The sequence below is a fragment of the Camarhynchus parvulus genome, chromosome 2 (genome assembly GCF_901933205.1).
Source record: "Camarhynchus parvulus chromosome 2, STF_HiC, whole genome shotgun sequence".
NCBI classification, from domain to species: Eukaryota; Metazoa; Chordata; class Aves; order Passeriformes; family Thraupidae; genus Camarhynchus; species Camarhynchus parvulus.
Window position 1 is genome coordinate 17,462,205 of NC_044572.1, and position 18,841 is coordinate 17,481,045.

Below are 18,841 nucleotides of genomic sequence, written 5' to 3' on the forward strand. Positions count from 1 at the left end.
CGGGCGGGCGGCCGCGCGCAGGAACATGGCCGGGCAGGGCGGGAGCAGCGCTGGAGGCCGCGGCGTTGTGGTAAATGCGGAGCGCGGCACGGCCCGGCCCGGCCGCTCGCCCCTCGCCGGCCGCGGTCCCTCCCGGGTCCCCGGCCCCCTTCCCCGAAGCCCCCCCGGCGCTTTGTGGAGAACCCCCGCGCCCTTCCCTTCCCTTTCCCTCCCCCGCTTCCTCCGGGCCCCCCGGCCGGCGCTTGGGCCGCCTCCCCTCACCCTGTGCCGGCCCCGGCCCCGCTGAGGCTGCCGGAGAGGGACGGGCGTGTTGGGCTGAGCCGCGCCTTTGGCTTCCGCCGTGAAAACACTGTCCGGTGCCACCCCGAGCGGCTCCTGTGGCCGTGGCTGCGCTTCCCCAGGCTCCCTGAGTCCCGGGGATGAGGATCCCCAGGCATCCCGAGGTGTCTTTCTCCCTCCGGGCCTTTGGGAGGCCCCTGGGAGTCTGCGGACCCCGTGAAAGAGGGTTGGGCTGCCCGTGGTCTGCTGGGGTGGGAAACAGCCCGAGCCTTGGCCGTGCGTTTGGAGTGCCTGTAGGGATGGATAAATGGTGCGAAATGAATGAATGTGATCCTTATTCTGATAGACGCCCCAGATTCTCCTGTGAAGCAAATGCCATCACTGCCACCACCTTAGGTATGCTCTTATTTTACTGTGGCATCAGGATTTTAATAGAAAGTTCACAGGTCAGCTGCCCAGATCATGGCCCAGGGCCACCTGTGTCAGCAGTGGTCACACTGTCCACTCCAACATCCCCTGCATCCCCCTTCTGAAGAACCTGTCCGGTGTGTTCGAGCTCTGTCTGAGAACACCCCACATCAACCACGTCTCCTGACACCTGAGTGATAAATGACATTCCTTAAGTGGGTGACTGAGCATATCACCAAGCAACAAGAAGTTATTGCAAAGAAGGACATGAATGTGCATGACCATGTTCTGCTGCACTGGTTTAATTTTTTCTGCTCAACTCCCCCAAAACCCCACCAGCAGTAAGTCCAGTGCAGCATCCTTGAAGTTAAAAAAGCTGGACTTTGCTTCGTGCTGCTTGGAGCTGAGGACTGAACTCAAACCTCACCCGTGCTAACTTTGCTAGACAAGAAAATGAGCAACATTCTTCTAAAGGTGTTGCAATTGAATGTCTTCAGCTTGTCTCTTAGGCCTCAGGGGAACACTTTTCGATATTGCCATGTATTTGTATTCCTTTTTGTATCCATTCACATCAACTTTTTAAAGACTTACTGAAGAATATCTGCTGGGCTATTCAAACATGCAAAGCCTGAACTTTAAAAGTAGGTCTTTCTTTCACTGTAGGAATTTTTTTACACACAAGTATGCCAATCTGTGTAGAATACATATTTACTTATCCAGTTGAACACTGTTTTTTTTCTGAAACAATATGAAATTTTTCCTTCATATTTTCAAGGGCTTTTTAAATTCTCAAACAGAATAGTCATAAGAATTTACAGTTACTTGAAATTTGTCTTATAGCATAACACTGTCAATAGCTTTAGGATAAATGAGAATTTCTTAGACTTGTTGGGAAGTGCCTGTTTAAAAGAAAGACGACTATGAAATAGGCTTATTATATCAGACAAATAATTGATTTGAAAGTACACATGAATTTCATCTTATTTGTCAAATGCCACCAAGCACTTGTAAACAAGAACTTTGATATTGTTGTAGTGCTACACTGTTTGTGTTCTGCTATTCTAGAGAGCCAGAAGGATAAATGGGAGAATCAAAATTTTATCCTGATCCTGTTTTATGAAGGACTTACTGTAACCTAAGTAAAAGTTATTGGTTTGTATGAATTCTAAAGCAGCTTCTATCCATTTAATTTCATCTGCATCACACTGAAACCATGTAATTTGACAAGAATGCAGAAGTAAGCAACACTGACAGGGGTTGCTAGTGGGTGTTTGTAACACTTAATGAAATTGTTTCAGTTTGCATTAAAATGCTTTTGAATAGACTGTTCATTGCTAAAAAATATTTAAAAGGTTTCAGACCCCCATGCACTGAAAGAAGTAGATGGGAAACTCGTCTTTGTAGGCCCACTGCAGCAGTGTTTCTGGGACAAGATATGCTCTAATTAAAAACCTCGCCAAGGAGGATATTTATAATCTCCTGTTTCTATGGAAATGAGGAACACAACTACGTAACTTCTTTTCTTTTGTGTAGTTTCAAGGCTTGTGTAAGTCAGGGGAAAAGCTTTCATTGATTCCGGTGATCTCCCAGTCATGCCCTTCGTGGGCAAATATTCAGTAGCAGTTGCCAACAAGTGACTTTTTTGATGCAGAAATTTTTGGGTTGAGTTAAGAAAACATGCCAGTCAGGGTGCCTGTAGCTGTCAATGAATATGCAAAAAAAGCCCCCAAGCAAACACAAAATCCACAAGGCAGGACGGTGTTTCAGTACAGCATGAGGCAGGGCTGTGTCTGAGTTAAAGAGGGGTTGTGGAGGAACTCAACATCAAATATGTTATCTTAGCCAAAATTGTGAGAAACCATTTATTGCTCTACAATAGAATGGTAAGCAGAGTGATGGTCCTTTAAAGACTATCTGTAGCAAAAATGCCATTAAGACATGCACTGCACAATGGCAAGTTTGTCACCATTTCTCCTTATACTCAAGATTCCTGTAGCCAAGCTGTGGAAAGACAATGTGTGACTTGAGGAATATGATTGTAAGGAAAACCTGTTAGGTGTTGCTTTTTATCTTGAGCCAGTATTGAAGCAAAGCTTTCTAATGATTTCAAGGTACCTTGTGAACCTGCAGGTCTTGTCTTTCGTAAGGAATAGGGAAAATGTTTGTTTTGGAGTTTGTTTAGTTTTTGTGCTGAAGACTTTGCATTTCATAACTTTCTGAAGCCGTCAATTGTTGGCTAATTTTTGACCCACTTAATCTCTACCACCATTGTATGTTGTGAGATCTAATCTCTGTATTCTGATACTTACAAAACCAATGTATATTACATCTGTAAAATGTTTTTTCTGTAAATATATGGATTTACAGACTAGTTTCATAGTGAGGTGAGATGCAAACATTTTGTAATCACTTATTTTTGATGACATCTAAATTAAGAACCTCACCTTTGGCAAGAAGTACAGTCTTTCACTGATTTGTACAGATATCATCCATGAACCACATAAATTATTCTCCATATGTGCTGTTTCATCTGTAGAATACTTATCTATTTATTTATTTATGATTTTAAGTCATTCTAAACTAGAAATGTACAATTTTAATATAGAATTTTATGACTTTTAATTCCACCATTGAATCTCCCATTGGAAAATATCTTCTTACTGGCAATATTATATTTGCACTTTGAGTTTGAAAATACTTATAAACTTACATTTGCCACTAGTTTAGTAATAAATATTTCCTTTGTCTGTCTAGTTGTTTCTAATTTCAGGTGACATTTCCCACATTCTGTGGGTAAAAAACTGTAGCATTTGATTTCTGAGTTATACTAGGAATCAAAATAATTAATGGGAAAAGCAAAATAGTAAATTGTAAGTGGAAGAAAGTATGGCACACAACGAATCCATCCAACAGAGTGTACTAGAATGCTGATTGTGTATCAGTTACATAATGTCAAGCCCCATGAAGTGTTCTTGACAGTACTGTTTGATATTCAGATTTCAGACAATTGGCCTGGATACAGTCTGGATTTGTTCACTTATCCTCAGCACTACTATGGTGACCTGGAATATGTGCTCATTCCTCATGGCATTATTGTTGACAGGTATGTGTAGCTTGAATGTTACTAAATAAATAATTTGGTGAGTAGTATTATTCTTTTATAAGGGCTTTTCTATGTCATCCATATACAGTGCATGTATGATCTTGGTCCTAAAATATTATAAGTTAAAAACTTGGATATTTTTATTTGGAAATTTAAATTAGTACATTTTTGTCTGTGCTGGAGTTCCTGCACTTTTAACATATAAAGGGGTCTATGGAATTCCTGGAAATTTCAACTGCAAACAATCTGAGGAACAATATAAAAAGTGAAAATTCATCAAAGAAATGTTTCTTAATAAGAGGTTTTCACCATTCTCAGGCTTGATAAAAGATGATAAAAGACTGTTTTATTAATCTTCAGTAAAGTAACTGATTCTTACAACACTGAAAGGAATTATATATTTCAGATCAAGTTAGATGATCTAATATTTCTAATATATTCTATTTCTCATATAAAAATATACTAATTATTGCTATATGGAATTTACTACAGCATTAAAAAGAAAAGATGTAGAAATGAAGCAACAGCTGTTTCTCATACTTAGTATATTATCTTCAGTCTAGAGCTTATTCTTCTCTGCTCCATGCACAGATTTCATTGAAGTTCAATCAATGCACTTATGTAGGGGCAAATTGATTTCTGTATTACAGTTGGTAGAGAAAGAAAAAACCAACCAAACCTGAAAAATGTAATAATAAAATACATGGGATAAATTATAGGATTATTTAATAAATTTCATTCTGTTGACAAGTCCACTCTCATTGAAACTACTAATCAAATTCAGAGAGCTATCAAAGAATTTTCCAGTGGAAGTGTTTACAGAATATAATGCACTGAGCTGTTTTTTCTCAAAACATCAAACAACATTGTTAATTTTTCTGTTGATACTTCATTACATCTAGAAATGATCCAGTACCCTATTGGGAGTCTAGAAATGCTACCTTTAAAGTTAATATTTATTATTTACATTTATTATTAAGATTAATATTTATTATTTTTATCTTGAAAATGTAAGTAGCGTTGTGTGGCAGAAATGTGTATCTTTTGTTTCCAATCATCTGCCATATTGTGTTTGCCATGAAGAATTGTCAGAGAGGATAGATTTGCTTGGGAACCCCACAGTTCTGGGCTCACTGGAGCATTCACTCGATTATTTGCCTGTGTGGGACCTTGAACGAGTCACTGAAGCTCTTTGCACTCTTCATTTCTGCTGTATAAAGCAGTACAGCTGTACAGAATAGTGATAATATACGCTCTTTATTGATGCTCTATTTCTTTCTAGTTTTTGTGTATATTTTTATTAAAACTGTAAGGGTAGCATCTTCCAAAGCCAATCAGCATGAAAGTTTCAAATATTCTTCCCTATCTTTCACTTAATTTTTTGCTCTTGTGCAGTAACTAACATAACAAGTTAGGGGTTTGTACAGGTATATTTTATACTGATAATTCCTGTGAGGTAAAATGGAAGGCTAGTTCACATTCTTTTGTCTCTACTCTCTGACATATTTATAAGCCCAAAATATGCTGAGATGTGTAGGTCCTGTTCGTATAGCTGGGGAATTTATGCGTTTAAGGTTAACTTAAATGATTAGGTAAATTTAACTTAACTTTATGCATCTAAGGTTAACTTAGATTCAAGTGCTTTGTATCTTGCATCCATCACTGTTTGGATCTGCCATCTGTGAGCTGGATGCAAAACCAGTCCAGCATTGGAATGGACTGTCCTGGAAGGTGGCAGAGTCACCATTCCTGGAGGTGTTCAAGGAATGACTCGACATGGCACTTACTGTTCTGGTCTAGCTGAAATTGTGGTGATCAGTCAAAGGGTTGGGCTTGAAGATCTTGAAGGTCTTTTCCAACCTAAATCGCTTTGTGATTCTGTGAAGTCAGGCTTCTTAAGCAATGCCAGTCAAGTTTTATACTCATCATAGTTTGTAAAGCATACCATGAACTTAGAGCATCTGCATCTAAAGTTATTTTATCTCTAATTTTTTTTTGCCCAGGACAGAACGACTGGCAAAAGATATTATGCAAGACATTGGAGACAATGATATTGTGGTTCTCTGTGTCCTCAAAGGTGGCTACAAGTTCTGTGCTGATCTTGTGGAGCACATTAAAAATCTTAGCAGAAATTCAGAAAGGTTCATCTCCATGAAAGTTGATTTTGTTAGACTGAAAAGTTACCACGTAAGTCAACAACTGATTTATGTAGATTCTGGTTGAATAGCATAATAAATAATTTACTTTTGCGTGTGAGATCTCCACCTCAAATTACAAGAAAAACTATGTGAAAAATACTTTTGTTTGAAAAACCTGTGAGGTTTTTTTTTTATCTTTGTAGATAGTATGAATGAGAATATTGTTTTATTTAGTCTGTCTTTTACTTCTGGACAGAGAAGTATTCAAATTTCATTCATGTAAAATGTCAGCATTTGTTTGTTCTCAAAATCCTCAGCAGTTCTGTCAAGTTAATTTCATGTTACTGCATCTTCCACCCCCACATAGTTTGGCATAACTGCAAGGTGGTAGATCTATGTCTTCTTCTAAATGTTTAATGCTAAGTAAATTAAATGCTTTCATCTTCATAGCATGCAGTTTACATAGCAGCAAAATATACCACCAGATGATGATAGTGTTCTACAAGAAAATGAAACAAGCTATTCAGTGTTGAAGTAATCATCAAGCCCTCCTGTTATCTTCAGAGGAAATTATGCAATAATAATTCATCTGTGTCACTGAGGATATGATAGTGAGATGGCCAGCATTTTTTAGAATCTCTAACTACGATATCTTATTGTAGAAGTTATAAATTTATATTCTATCTTGCAGTGCATGTTTCATAGTGAGTGAGCATTTCTATAAGTAAATTGTTGTAGAAGTGTCTGAGGAAGTACACTAAATAAATAGAGTGATAATAAGGTGTCTTGCAGAAATGCAACTTGCTGTGTCCAGTAGTTCCCACAATAACAACTCTATATCCTTTCCATGGTTTGTTGGCTGGCATTTCCTTCTGACCCCAGTGACTATAAAATTTTCCTAACTTTCACAGACCTGGTCTGACTTTTTTTCAGTGTGGAAAAAAATGTGAATGAGTACCTTTTATAGCCATTTGGTTTGGATTTAGTCCAAGGACTTCAGTTTCAAGAATTAGTTCTATGAAGCACGTGAGAAATACTAATCATATGTATTTTCTAGGTAGTCAGCAGCATTACAGAAATAATTAATAAATTATAATGTTACATAATGTCCCACATAATGGCACATGGAAATTTTACTCAGTTTTTTTGCATAGTTATAATAGCACTTCAGTAACACTGCTGAACAAATAGAGGAATTACTTAAATTGTGTTTTATTTTGCATCTGGCATGTAGGTAATGCACGTGCTTTTCCTATAGAGTTACCTCTTATCCAGTATGAAGATATCCTAGTTCTTAAATTTCTTTCCTTGGGGTCAAATCTTATTAGCCATACTAACCCATACCCAATGAGCAGCAAGAGATGTGTACTGTGAAAGTGTGTAAATTTTCACCTCTTTAGCTTAGGAAATAATGTAAAAGCATGTTATGTCAAGCTGAAACAGCACTGAGAATTTTATTATGCAAGGGGGCAGTTACCAATACTAAGTCTTAGATAATCTTAGCACTTAGTGGCTGTGCATATTTTGGTCCTAGCCTCATGCTGTATCAGAAAGGTAGCACCTTCCCAAGAACTAGTGCTGCCTGCATTTGCATTTTTGAAAATATATTCTTTTTTCTTGTATGTACTTCCAAACAGGTGTCATGTATTTAGAGGTTGAAGCTGTCCTTGATTTAGTGCTTGGATCAGTGCTTGATACCTGTCTGGTCTGAGACACTGAATGACACTGCAGTAGAAATTTGAAATGACATTAATATTGGTAGATGCAGTCCATGAGAAGTGCATAAACATAATGCTGACTAAAGCACCAGTATCCTTTGCATCTTGAGTTGTTGTTGTGTCCTGTGCAATTGCAGGTTTTGGAGAATGTCCCCTTGTCAGCATAGCTGGGCTCAGATCACTTAAGGAACTCGCTGTACCTAGTCTGACTCTTTATCCCAGCCTTACATGAAACTCCCAAATCTCCATGTTAGTTTATTCTGTAATAACTTGTCTTTCTCAGTGTTTTACACTTTAATCAGAGGCAACAATTACAGCTTTAGAGATAAGACTCTACTTAAGATCTTGGAGCATCACCAGTTCCAGTCCTTTGTTCTTTTCTGTGTTTTCTATTTCGCTTTCTAGTAAGACTTAGTATTGCCCTCTCTTTTTATCCCTTTTTCATTTTACAGACACTGTTCTTCTCACATTATTTATCCTGATTCCTTTTACTAACTGTTCTCTCTTTCTCTCCTGAAGGGAGTCCTGCTGCTCTCAATATGCTTCCTTCAGACCTGTCTCCCTTCCCCCCTCCAGCTGTTTAAATCCAGCAACTAATTTCAGCTCAAACTCATGGGATTTTTGTATTGTCTCATTCCAGCTTCAATATTGAAAGGTTAGTTGATTTTTAGGGGCTGTAATTCAAAGTGGGATTTCTTGGTTTTACAAGAAAGGTTAGCAAAAATGGGTTGTAATTGTGACCCAGAGTCAGATCTTGGCACTAGTGAAAGTACCCCTAAATTCTCAGGTATCAGTGGAAAATGCTGCACTTTGCTGTTTGGCATACAGACATGATTACAGGTAAAGGAGATTGCAAATATGACCAGTTTTGTATGGCTCTTTGTTTTTCAAACCTGTCGTGATGTTACAGAATTTAGACTTCAGAATTTATACTTAATATGTTAGGATTTGCTTTCATATTAAGTAGCTGAAAGCTGGGCATGAATTTTCTTTGTAAGATTTCTTCCTGCAAATAAATGGGTTTAAAAAAAAACGTAGTACATTCAGATTCTCTGGATATTAATGAGATGAGTGGCTACTTGTACTGCCAAAATCAGGATGGTTTTATCTGGTTTGCAAAATATTGTCATACATGCCTGAATATTTTTACATTTTTGTGAGAAACTTTCCTGTATTTTACAAGGAGCAGATTAAAAGAAAGCACCAAGATGACAGTTAGAAAAAATTATTTCAAGAGTAAACAGATAGGAAGGATCATGTGGAGTTAAGGATAAAAGTCAGGAAGTAGATGGAGAGGAAAACCAAATGAATTTTCCAGATGGAAATATGAATGAAAAGAAGCAGCTCTGAGTTTTAAGAGGCAGAGAAGAGAAAACATACACTTTTTTGAATGAACTCAAGAGTAGCAAGGCAAGAAGTATAGTGGGTAGATCAAGAAGCACTACAATAGCCCTAATGGGAAATATGATGAATATATAGGAAGATGCATGCCAAGTTTTAGGGGAAAACTGGCAACACTGACATGAGAACTGAGAGAAATTAGCAGCTTTTTAGATATTAGGTTCTAAGATATTGGATTTTAGTACAAGTCAGGAACAGTGGAATTGACTGCAGAAATTTTTGAAACTGGATGAATAAAATTTATTATATTCAATTTTCACCATGCTGATTTTTCCCTGAGTGATTGTTCCTCCACAGGGAATCGGAGTTCTGGAAGTTGAAAATGGGTGAGGGTTTCAGTTTGAAAGGAGAATTCAAAATTATTTTCAGAAGCATGGTATGTTGATGTCAAAGATGAAAAGTAATGGTGGAAGAAGTTGAGTTCGGGAATGTCATCTAAGGAGAATGTGGCCCTAGCAGGAGAGATGGTGGAGCCAGAAATTCCATAATACATTTGTGATATTGATAACTTCAGGAGATCAAAGAACTGATCAGGAAGAATCCAGAGGGAAGTAGAACAGATAAATTAGGAAGATGTTCTACTATGGTGTTTTTAGTTAAATGATAGGACTAGACAAGGAAGAATGTTTGAGGATGAACCAAAAGAGAGAATGAACAAAAAATAGAAGGATGTGGATGTCATGAAGAGAAGGGCTGAATAAGATATGTTTTAGTAAAAACACACACTATAAGAAGCGTAGCAGAAGAGTAGACTATTCATAAACAATAATTAGAGCTTCTCTTTGTTAAGTGTGGAAGAGACAATTTAGGACAAGCTGGAAAGGTAAAGGTTGAATTACATCTTCAGAGAGAAGATGATGTTCTGGTTTAGCAAGTCTAATCCCCAACCAAGAGATGCAGCAGTGTCACCTAATCCTGTTCCATGGCTATGCCAAATGGGACCTTTAAGTTAAAGCTCAATTTTTAAATGGAATTGAAAAAATTAGAAGTAGAGGGAGTATGCAGACTTTCTTGAGAAGTTCTCCGCAGCCTCTCAGAAGAGAAGGTAATGTGAATTAAGACTTCTGTAGTAGATAGATGATGAAAGCTAAAAAGAGAAGGAATCATAGGAAGAGTCATTGTTGAAACGGGTGGTGGGGACTGAGGGAAGAGAGGAGAAACACCACACTTTTATTAGGCACACATTTATTAGGCAAACACCACACACTTTTATTAGGCAGACCAGTGTGCTTTCTACATGCATTGCTACCTCTTCTTGTAAAATGTTTAGTATTCCCATATGGTTGTCCATAGATATCTATCTAATTCTCTTAATTACTATATTTTATAAAATAGATACGATAGTAAAGCTCACATCTTGGGGAAGGACAAGTGAATCTTGGTGGCATAACCTTTTTTCACTGAAAATCATGGAGAAGTAAAAGAGGAATGAGATTGTTATTTTTTCTTAAGTGTCTTTTGTGATTTGTTTGGTTATAATTGTGGACTAAAGTGGCAGAAGAGCAGCCATCTCTGTTATTTTGAAATGACATTGCTATAACAAATTCTGTTATTTTAAATAACTTTGGGACCCTACCTGGAGCACTGCATCCAGCTCTGGAATCCTCTGTACAGCAAAGACAAGGATCTGTTGGAGGGGGTCTGGAGGAGGCAACATACATGGTCACAGGTCTGGAGCACCTCTCCTGGGAAGACAGACTGATTCAGTTGGGTTGTTCAGCTTGGAGAAAAGAAGGCTTTGGGGAGACCTTAGAGCAGACAGCCAGTATCTGAAAGGGGAAGAAAGAAAGGTGAAGAGACACATTTACAAGGCCATGGAATGATAGGACAGGGGCAAATGCCTTTAAATTGAAAGAGGGTAGGCTTAGACTAGATAGAAGGGAGAATTTTTTTTATTATGAAGGTGGTGAGGCACTGGAACATGTTGCCCAGAGATGTGTTTGATGCTGCAAATATGAATGAACTTCAGAGGAAACTTCTAGAGGATTATGTAGATTTGGTCAATTCATGTAATTCTTTCAAATGAGTACATTATTTATGGTTTCCAGAACATAACTAATAAAAAAATGTAAAAATGTGACTGCTGAATTGTAATCCATGTACAATGGTTGCATTGAATTCAGTTCACAAACATATTCATTGATATGATCTGTTTCCTCTTCAGCCTCCAGTTGTTTGAAACATATTTACAATTGTTGGTTATTAGTCTTGGCATAAACAGGACTATTAGTGCTGCAAGAATCTGAAAACAAGCAACAAAACAAGCATTGTTTAGTAGAAATCTGAATGGTTTTGCTATATGAAGCCATCTCAGTAAATAGTTTTGCTAAATCTCTCTGCTGTAGGAGTAAGGAAACAGAGGGATTTCGTAATGAGTAAGTTGAAAGCTTGGTAAATGCAGTAAAATAATTTCTTTTTCTGCCATGCACCTTTCCTTCTCATACACCAAATGAGTGTACTTAATTCCTAAAAGACTCAACAGAATGAAGCATCAGACTATAATCAGAGTGGTATAAAATGTACAGTCCTACTTTTCATAATAACCCATTCTTATTCAGTGTATTTTTACTGTATGTAACTTGGCTTTTTTAAGATCATTATGAACTTTGCATTCAAAAGTAATATGTTGAAATCCTGCTGAAAAAGCAGGTAGTCTCAAAATGCTGTTATTAATTTAACAACACAGAAGAAACAACTGTCTTGCATGCATTTAGTGATTCATGTCTATACCCAGACTCCACACCAGTGTTACAATGATTGTTTATCTCCATTGCTGTGTCACACAGGTGAACACAACTTCTGATCTCCTGAGAAAAATATACATGCAGAGATGAAAGAGAATTCACATTAGTTTTTGTACTTACCAGTTTTCTTTTGGGCAGGTTGTGAGTTCCCTTTATTTTGCTTCATGTACACAGTTTAGCTGATGACTGCATCATCATATTGATGCTGAGTAGCCATGGAAGAATTACAAATTGGAGCCTACCTGATAGAATGAGTTCCTGTCGGCTTTAAAGCCAAGTTCTACCATAATTTTACAGGACTGAACTCCAAATTATCTGTGAATTATACATTTGACCTGCAAATCAAAAATTTGATTTAATTTGAAAATTAGTGATTTGTGGTTTGTTTAATTTGGAGAGAGATTGTGTGTGTACTAGACATTCAAAAACTAAAATATATTCTTAACCTTTTTCAGGTCTTGCAGTCACCACTGCAGACAGTGAACAGCTCTACAGAGAATTTTGCAGCATGATAGTTTTAGATGCTAATGGGCAGCAGAAATATGACATAATTTAGTCCATAGAAGCTACCAGTGTCAAGGTTGATGCTGTTCTGAGAGATATGTTCTGTTGATTGTAGATGGTGTTGCCAGAGAGATGTCTTATGGGCAAGCTAACGATGAGAGATTTGGGAAGTCTGCTCCTTGAATTGCCAAAGGGATTTCATCTCTGTGCTCCTTCTTTGTCTATGAATGGATTAAATAGCATTAACATTCTGAAGCAGTAGTATCTTTTTGAGTGAAAGTTCCATGAGATTCCCAGACCTGCTAAAACAAGTAAGTAAAAGGTCTTTTAGTGCTCCAAGCCAAAGACAGTCCCAAATCTTAAGCAGGCATTGGTGCTCTCCCTGTATCTCTTATACTTCAGTTATTTTCTGAAATTTAGTATGACCTGAGATGCTTTAGAAGGTGATGAACAGTGGAAACAGATAATATTTTTTGTGAGTTGAGTGTTTGGAGATTCTACAATTCACAGTTCTCCACACTGTGTCCAAATGTTCCTTTTTCAAGTGTTAAGACTTGTTTAAAAATAGAATATTCTTCATGAAAGAAAAAAACCCCACATCAACATACAGCAGTGTCTTACTGCAAAATATCAGCCTCAGAGACACTCAAACTTTTCAGAGAAATAGCTGAAAATGTGTTGGTAGTGGAAGTCATCCCAAAAGCTTGTTCTTGCAGCCAGCTGATGAAATTTTAAAAGAATTTCACAAAAATCTAATGAGAAGAATGACAGTCTCTTTCATTAAGTTGTGGGTGGTGTTATGAGAGTAGCAGCACCATTCAGGCACTTTGAGAGTAAACTCTCCTGCCAGGTTAATGTGTACATCAGGTACAGTGGCTTGCTGTGAGAACTCAGGCACTGGAGGTGGCACTGGAGGTGCGTCTCTTTTCTGATTGCACCTGCACTGGCTGGAGCAGTGACTGTCCCCATTCCCCAGGGACTGCAGTGCCCTCCAGGCAGTCACACAGGCCAGCTCAGCTGCTCCTGAGCTCCCTAACCTCTTTCAGCCCAGATAACAGCACTTAGGAGAGAATTTCTATTTGGACTGCTTGAGCTTGCTGGATTTGTTTTTAGCAACCCAGATGCACACATACATCTCAATAGCCCCTGCCAGAGGGAGACTTACAAGCAGCTGGGGACAGCTTGTGGGCAGTAAATTCTTTAGTCAGCACAGTTCTTGCTGGAAAAAATGAGTCTGCCCATAGTCAAGGGACCCTCAGTACCATGTGTGCAAGCCTCAGACTCGCTCACTGCTTTACTTGAGAGATGCTCCTCAAAGGTATCGCAAGGAGTGTGGATATTTCAACTCTAGTTATTTTTGTGTACCAGGCTAGTTGTCATATTGTTCTAAGATAAACTGAAGAAGGCCATACTATATGGAATAAAATGTAAACCTAAAAGTCAGGGTCTTGAAATTTCTTAGGTCTGGAGGCAAATGCTCTCTTTTCACCTACATGGCATCTACAGCTTCCATTTAATGTGGTGGCAGAGTTGTGAGATATGAGAGCTTTAATTCATTTCTTGCTCAAAGAAAGTGTTTTATTTAAAGTAAAACATACAGTTTTATTTTGTGCTTAGGGGCTTGAGATGCTACTTCTAATGTAAGTAGGTGTTAATTTGTGGGTATAGTTCAGGAAAGGACATAAGTCTATCATACAGTCAGTTTATCCAGTTTATCTCTAATGTAAAACTTACTTATAGAGGATGATCTTTGTAACTGTATGGATCAGATAACACACCTACACATCACTTGAATATGTTAGCACCATCTGAAATCTTTGTGATTTTTTTAAAGTATGAGTAAGTGTGTCGGTGACTCACATATGAAAGATTTGGGGGAGCCAAACAACTCAGCCAAGGGAGAACTGAGTAGGAAGTGGCTTGATTGCCATGGGGACAGAACTAGAGCAGATGTGTCAGTGAAGGCAAAGTGATACTGAGCTGTCCTACAACTTTCCAGAAGTATCAAAGTATTGTTTTAAAGCATTTATGGAGCATATTAAAGCAAGTAACTACATGCTTTTTACGATACTTTTCATTTTTATCTATCATTTCTAGCTTAGGTATTACCTTCCTTTATACTGGTATGTGATTTTTAGCTATGGAATTCTTGCTTAAAATTAAAAAAAAAATTTCCTCTGTTGTGGGTTGGTACTATGTTCTTTTGGATTTCAGATCTAATATAAACTCCATAGAGGTATTTTGTAATGTTTTTTGAGAAATTTGTGCCCCCAAGGGTCACGTTTTTCTTAGAAGCTGTAATGTTTTCTTTTGAAAAATATCTTCTAATTTGAAATAAATGTCTTGGATTACAGTATATTGCATAGGGTACAGCTACTATGTATAAATGGAGTTTAAGGTCTGAAGTTCCTTTTTCTTAAGTTTTTTTTATATGAGTGGGGTTTTTTGTGAGCTTAAATCTTTGGTATTTTCAAGCAATCCAGGTTCCTGAAATCTTTCCATTTAAGAGTGTAGATGTTTTTGAAACTGACCACTTTTAGAATAGATTCAAAGCATCAAGGGATTTTATTAGAAGCATCCAACTGTTCATATTTTCAAAGAATTAGATTCCCCTGAATACGGTATTTGTTGTAAAGCAGTGGTTTCTTATAAAGCATAAAATATGGAAGTTTAGTTTAGTAAAATGTTTTGTTTCATATCCTACCAAAAACATACCAAGCAATACTAAGTTATGGCATTTGCAGCAATACTATATGTCATCCTGCTTCATGGATTTTACAGTGACAGGGATATAGGATCTTACGTGTAAGATAGGTCCAGAACTTAATGGTCACTAATCCTGTTGTAGAAATAAGATCTGATGAGTTTGAAAGGACTGTGACATGTTTATGCATTGGAAAAATATCACATTACTTGGATGCTAGCAGTACCATTTAATATGGGAGTTTTTCATATTAATATCTGAAATGGGGCAAAACTAATTAAAAGAAGCCAGAGGGTTCTAATTTTTCTCAAGGAATTTGATGACTCCCTTTTACTGGCATCTTAGATGCTGTTTCTTAAAACAGATTGTAACATGTGTAGTGTTCATGCAGTGTCACACCCCAGTGGGTCTGTGAGGCATAGAACAAAAGGGTAACTCTAAAGGAATATGGCAATAACAGGAACTCCTCTGTAACTGCAGTACTGATCTGTGTGACTGATACAAAGTTCTTTTCCCTCTTCATTTGATAGACAGAAGTTAAAATATTTAAATAAAGATGGGATACTATAAAACAACTGTGCAAGAAAATTCACAAAGAATATATGTGCTGTCAAAAGTTTCCAAGTTGTCATTAGCCAAGGGACTAAACACAGTAGTATGGAAAAGAGTGCTACTGATTTGTGAGAATCAATGATAAACTAAGCTCCAGATTGCTGGAAGGGACTAAGCATTTGAGGTTTTTATCAGACTCATCTTCTGTGAGTTTGCTTACGCCTATTTATCTGTTTTCTCAGCCTGTGGCTATTTGACAAAGTTCAAGATTCTTTTTCTATCTCTGCTTTATCATCAGATTCTAGGAACTAGTGATAGTCAGGGTCAGAAGGTTAGCACTTTCTGGTTATTATAGAGAAAGCTGTTTTCTCTTGTGCTTGCAGAATCCCCAGGTGGACAGGGTTTTTAGTACAGAGCTACAAACTCACTGTATGTTTTTTCACAATGTTCATTTACTTTTGATCATCAATTCACAACACAGTTTAAAAAATGGGGTAAGATCATACATGTGGATCTAGTAGTGTCTGAGCTGGCATGCTAAGATCCTCTGTTGAGGCTGGGAAACATTAATTCTAGTTCCACTGCTGTAATGTTCATGCATTTAATGCTAAATAATAACTGGGCAAAAGACAGATACTCCAGTTATTGCAGACTTGAATCCAAATGGACATTTTCCTACCCAAGTCCGGTGTAGTTGGCCATAGCATGATTGATGACCTCAATGACTTTTGCATTACTATAGCAGGAGGAGAATTTTCCTTACTCTCTTTGGCTTATGGAGCTGAGGAGGAAAAGCATCCCAAGTCAGCTATTCCTAGAGTGTGGGCTGGTATTACATTAGTATCACAAAAAGTACACACACCCTTAGCAATGCCCCCTGGCAGCCCAAAAGGAGTACCTGTGTAGGACTATGGCAGTTCTGGAGGGTATGCTTCCTAAATTTTTCTTTTACCTTTAAGTTTTAAAATTTATTTGCTTCCCATCTCTGGAGAAAAATTATGTGATCAGAACTTTACCTTGCATGACTGAAGAGCCCTGTGAAATTGTTAATACCTTTTCTTATCCTGAAACATACACAGATTTAATTTCTATGTTTTAAATATTATCTTAGAGAATAAAAATAAGCAAGAGTACAAGGAAATCTCAGATTATAGTATGTGAAAACTAACCTGCATTTTGAGGATTTATTGTGTTTATGATATGCATACAAGTAAAAATCTTTGTTATAGTATGTTTTTGATTTCAGTTCTTGCTGAACTTTTTAAGTGTTTGGGTGCTGTTTCTGCCATATGGTGATATGTGGTGCTGACATCTTACTGCCTCATTCTTAAACAAAAGAACCCATTTAACCAATGCTAAGCAAGTATTGAAAATTTAATTGCTAAATCAGAAATTAAAAAGTGAAATAATTTATTGCCTACAATCCTTATTAGCCAAGTTAAGTGGTCTGAGTTCTGCTTCGATTTATGACAGTTTGGCCCTTTTTTAAGATAGCTTACCTTCCTTTGATTAAATACAGAGAAGGCATGCAGGGGCCCTGGTACACAAAAAATTGCTGAGTGTCTGAACAGATGATTACCAGCAATTTCATTTATGAAGTTTAATAATTTACTGTTTCCTGGAGTGTTGTTAAAGCAGAATGACCTGCCTTGCTTTTACAGTAGGGAAGAAATATACCCAAGTGTTACCACAGGTCAGCTGATAAGGAATACCTTGCTGTCAGTAAGTTCATTGTTTGTCTTTCTCTGTCCAAAGCCAACTTCCTCATTGCAAAACTCTGGCCTTCCCTGGAACTGGATAGACTAGCTTGAGTTTGAAGCAGTTCCAAACCTGAGTGGTGGAGCTTTTAGTTAAGGAATATCAACCAGGAAGAAATAGAATAAAAAATAAGTAAATCTTTACATGAGTTACATTGTAGATCTACCCCTACAGAAGTTAAATATGTCTTACACTGTGGCAACGAGAACTCTGCTAGATGTACATCTACAGCAGTTTAAAACTTGCTATCATCTGTTATCCTGGCAATAGCAATAAGACCAGGTTCAGTGCAGTCAGTGGTGTGGTCAGCTCAGGAAAGCAGCTTTAAAGCTCTCAGAGCTGCTCCAAGCTGTCAGTCCTTCAGTGCACATGTACCTGTACATCCTTGCAGAAAGGGGGTGTTCTGGCAGTGGGTGTGTGCCAGTTTACTGCATTCCATTCCCACTTGGCTCAGCATTGTTGGATTGTTTGCAAGGTATTCAAGGCACCTCTTAAAAATATATCAGTGACCTGGCACTTGACTATTTTGAATGTGGGTGTACCCCAAAGGTTGCCTTTGGTATACATTTCGTTCTGGGTAAAGGAAGGCAAACTTTCCAGTCTTTACTGGGAAGTGATTCACATCATTCCCACTCATTTGTACAAGTCTCCAGATTAACAGTACTCACTAGTTACCCTCTGAACTAGTTGTTCTTGCTTAAGCCTGGATAGTCCCTCTAGCTGCCTGCCATGAAAATAGTCAGCTCATTTTCTACACCTTTGAGGTCTTTTGTTCTTAGCTGTTGTTCTTGAGAGAAGAAACCCAAAATTGTATTGATTCAAGTGGATGTTGTTTTTAAGTACAGCATTTTATATACCACCACTCAACTTTCTGCTGAATCACTGAGGGTATTTCATAGCCTATATTTTGTATATCAGTTTGACTTTACCTATTAGCCAAAATAGGTTAACAGATCCTGTAACTGCCATACTGATACTTCCCCACCAATTTATTCATATTTCTCAGGAGGCAGGTTGCAAAGCAATTTAGTAACATACTAGGATCCGAGGGACAACTGAATGGTCTATCATTGACTTCTTTTTGGTCAAAACCTTTCTGGAAAACTGAGTTGTAGGAGGTGGAATGATGATGTGAAGTGAAAGAGACCTGTCCTAATGGGAATTCCCCAGTTGGAGAATCTGCTGTATCACCCAAGGGGACAAAAACAACATAGAATAGGCCTGATGGTCACATTCTTCTTTGTTTTGAGTTTCCCTGATGAATTGTGGGAGAAAAAGGTAACCACATTTTAAAATAAATTCTATATGAACTCTGCAGACTGTAGTAATTAGATGTGTGATAATGACCTTGTGTCCATATTTAATAATTTAGTTATGATTTTAAACTGTTCTGTTAAAGCTTTCTTTGCCATGATTAAAGAATCTTTGTTTCACTGAGCCCAGTATTAATGTATTCCAGATTCTTTTTCTTCAGAAGAGTAACAGATGTTCACAGTTTGGTGCAATTTTCAGATGAGCAATGCTGTTTATAA

The 18,841-nt window shown here is 37.7% G+C and overlaps 1 protein-coding gene across 3 annotated transcripts in view; it reads left to right on the forward strand.

The window, feature by feature from the left end:
- The window catches only part of PRTFDC1 (phosphoribosyl transferase domain containing 1), a 43,039-nt gene continuing 24,198 nt past the window's right edge, over positions 1-18,841 (forward strand). For 2 of the 3 annotated variants that reach the window (XM_030971299.1, XM_030971298.1), the window contains exons 1-3: positions 1-70; positions 3,684-3,790; positions 5,794-5,977. In XM_030971299.1, coding sequence (XP_030827159.1) covers positions 26-70; positions 3,684-3,790; positions 5,794-5,977 — 336 coding nt within the window. In that variant the 5' untranslated portion in view covers positions 1-25. The remainder of the gene's footprint in view (positions 71-3,683; positions 3,791-5,793; positions 5,978-18,841) is intronic. The other variant, XM_030971297.1, reaches the window with a different exon arrangement.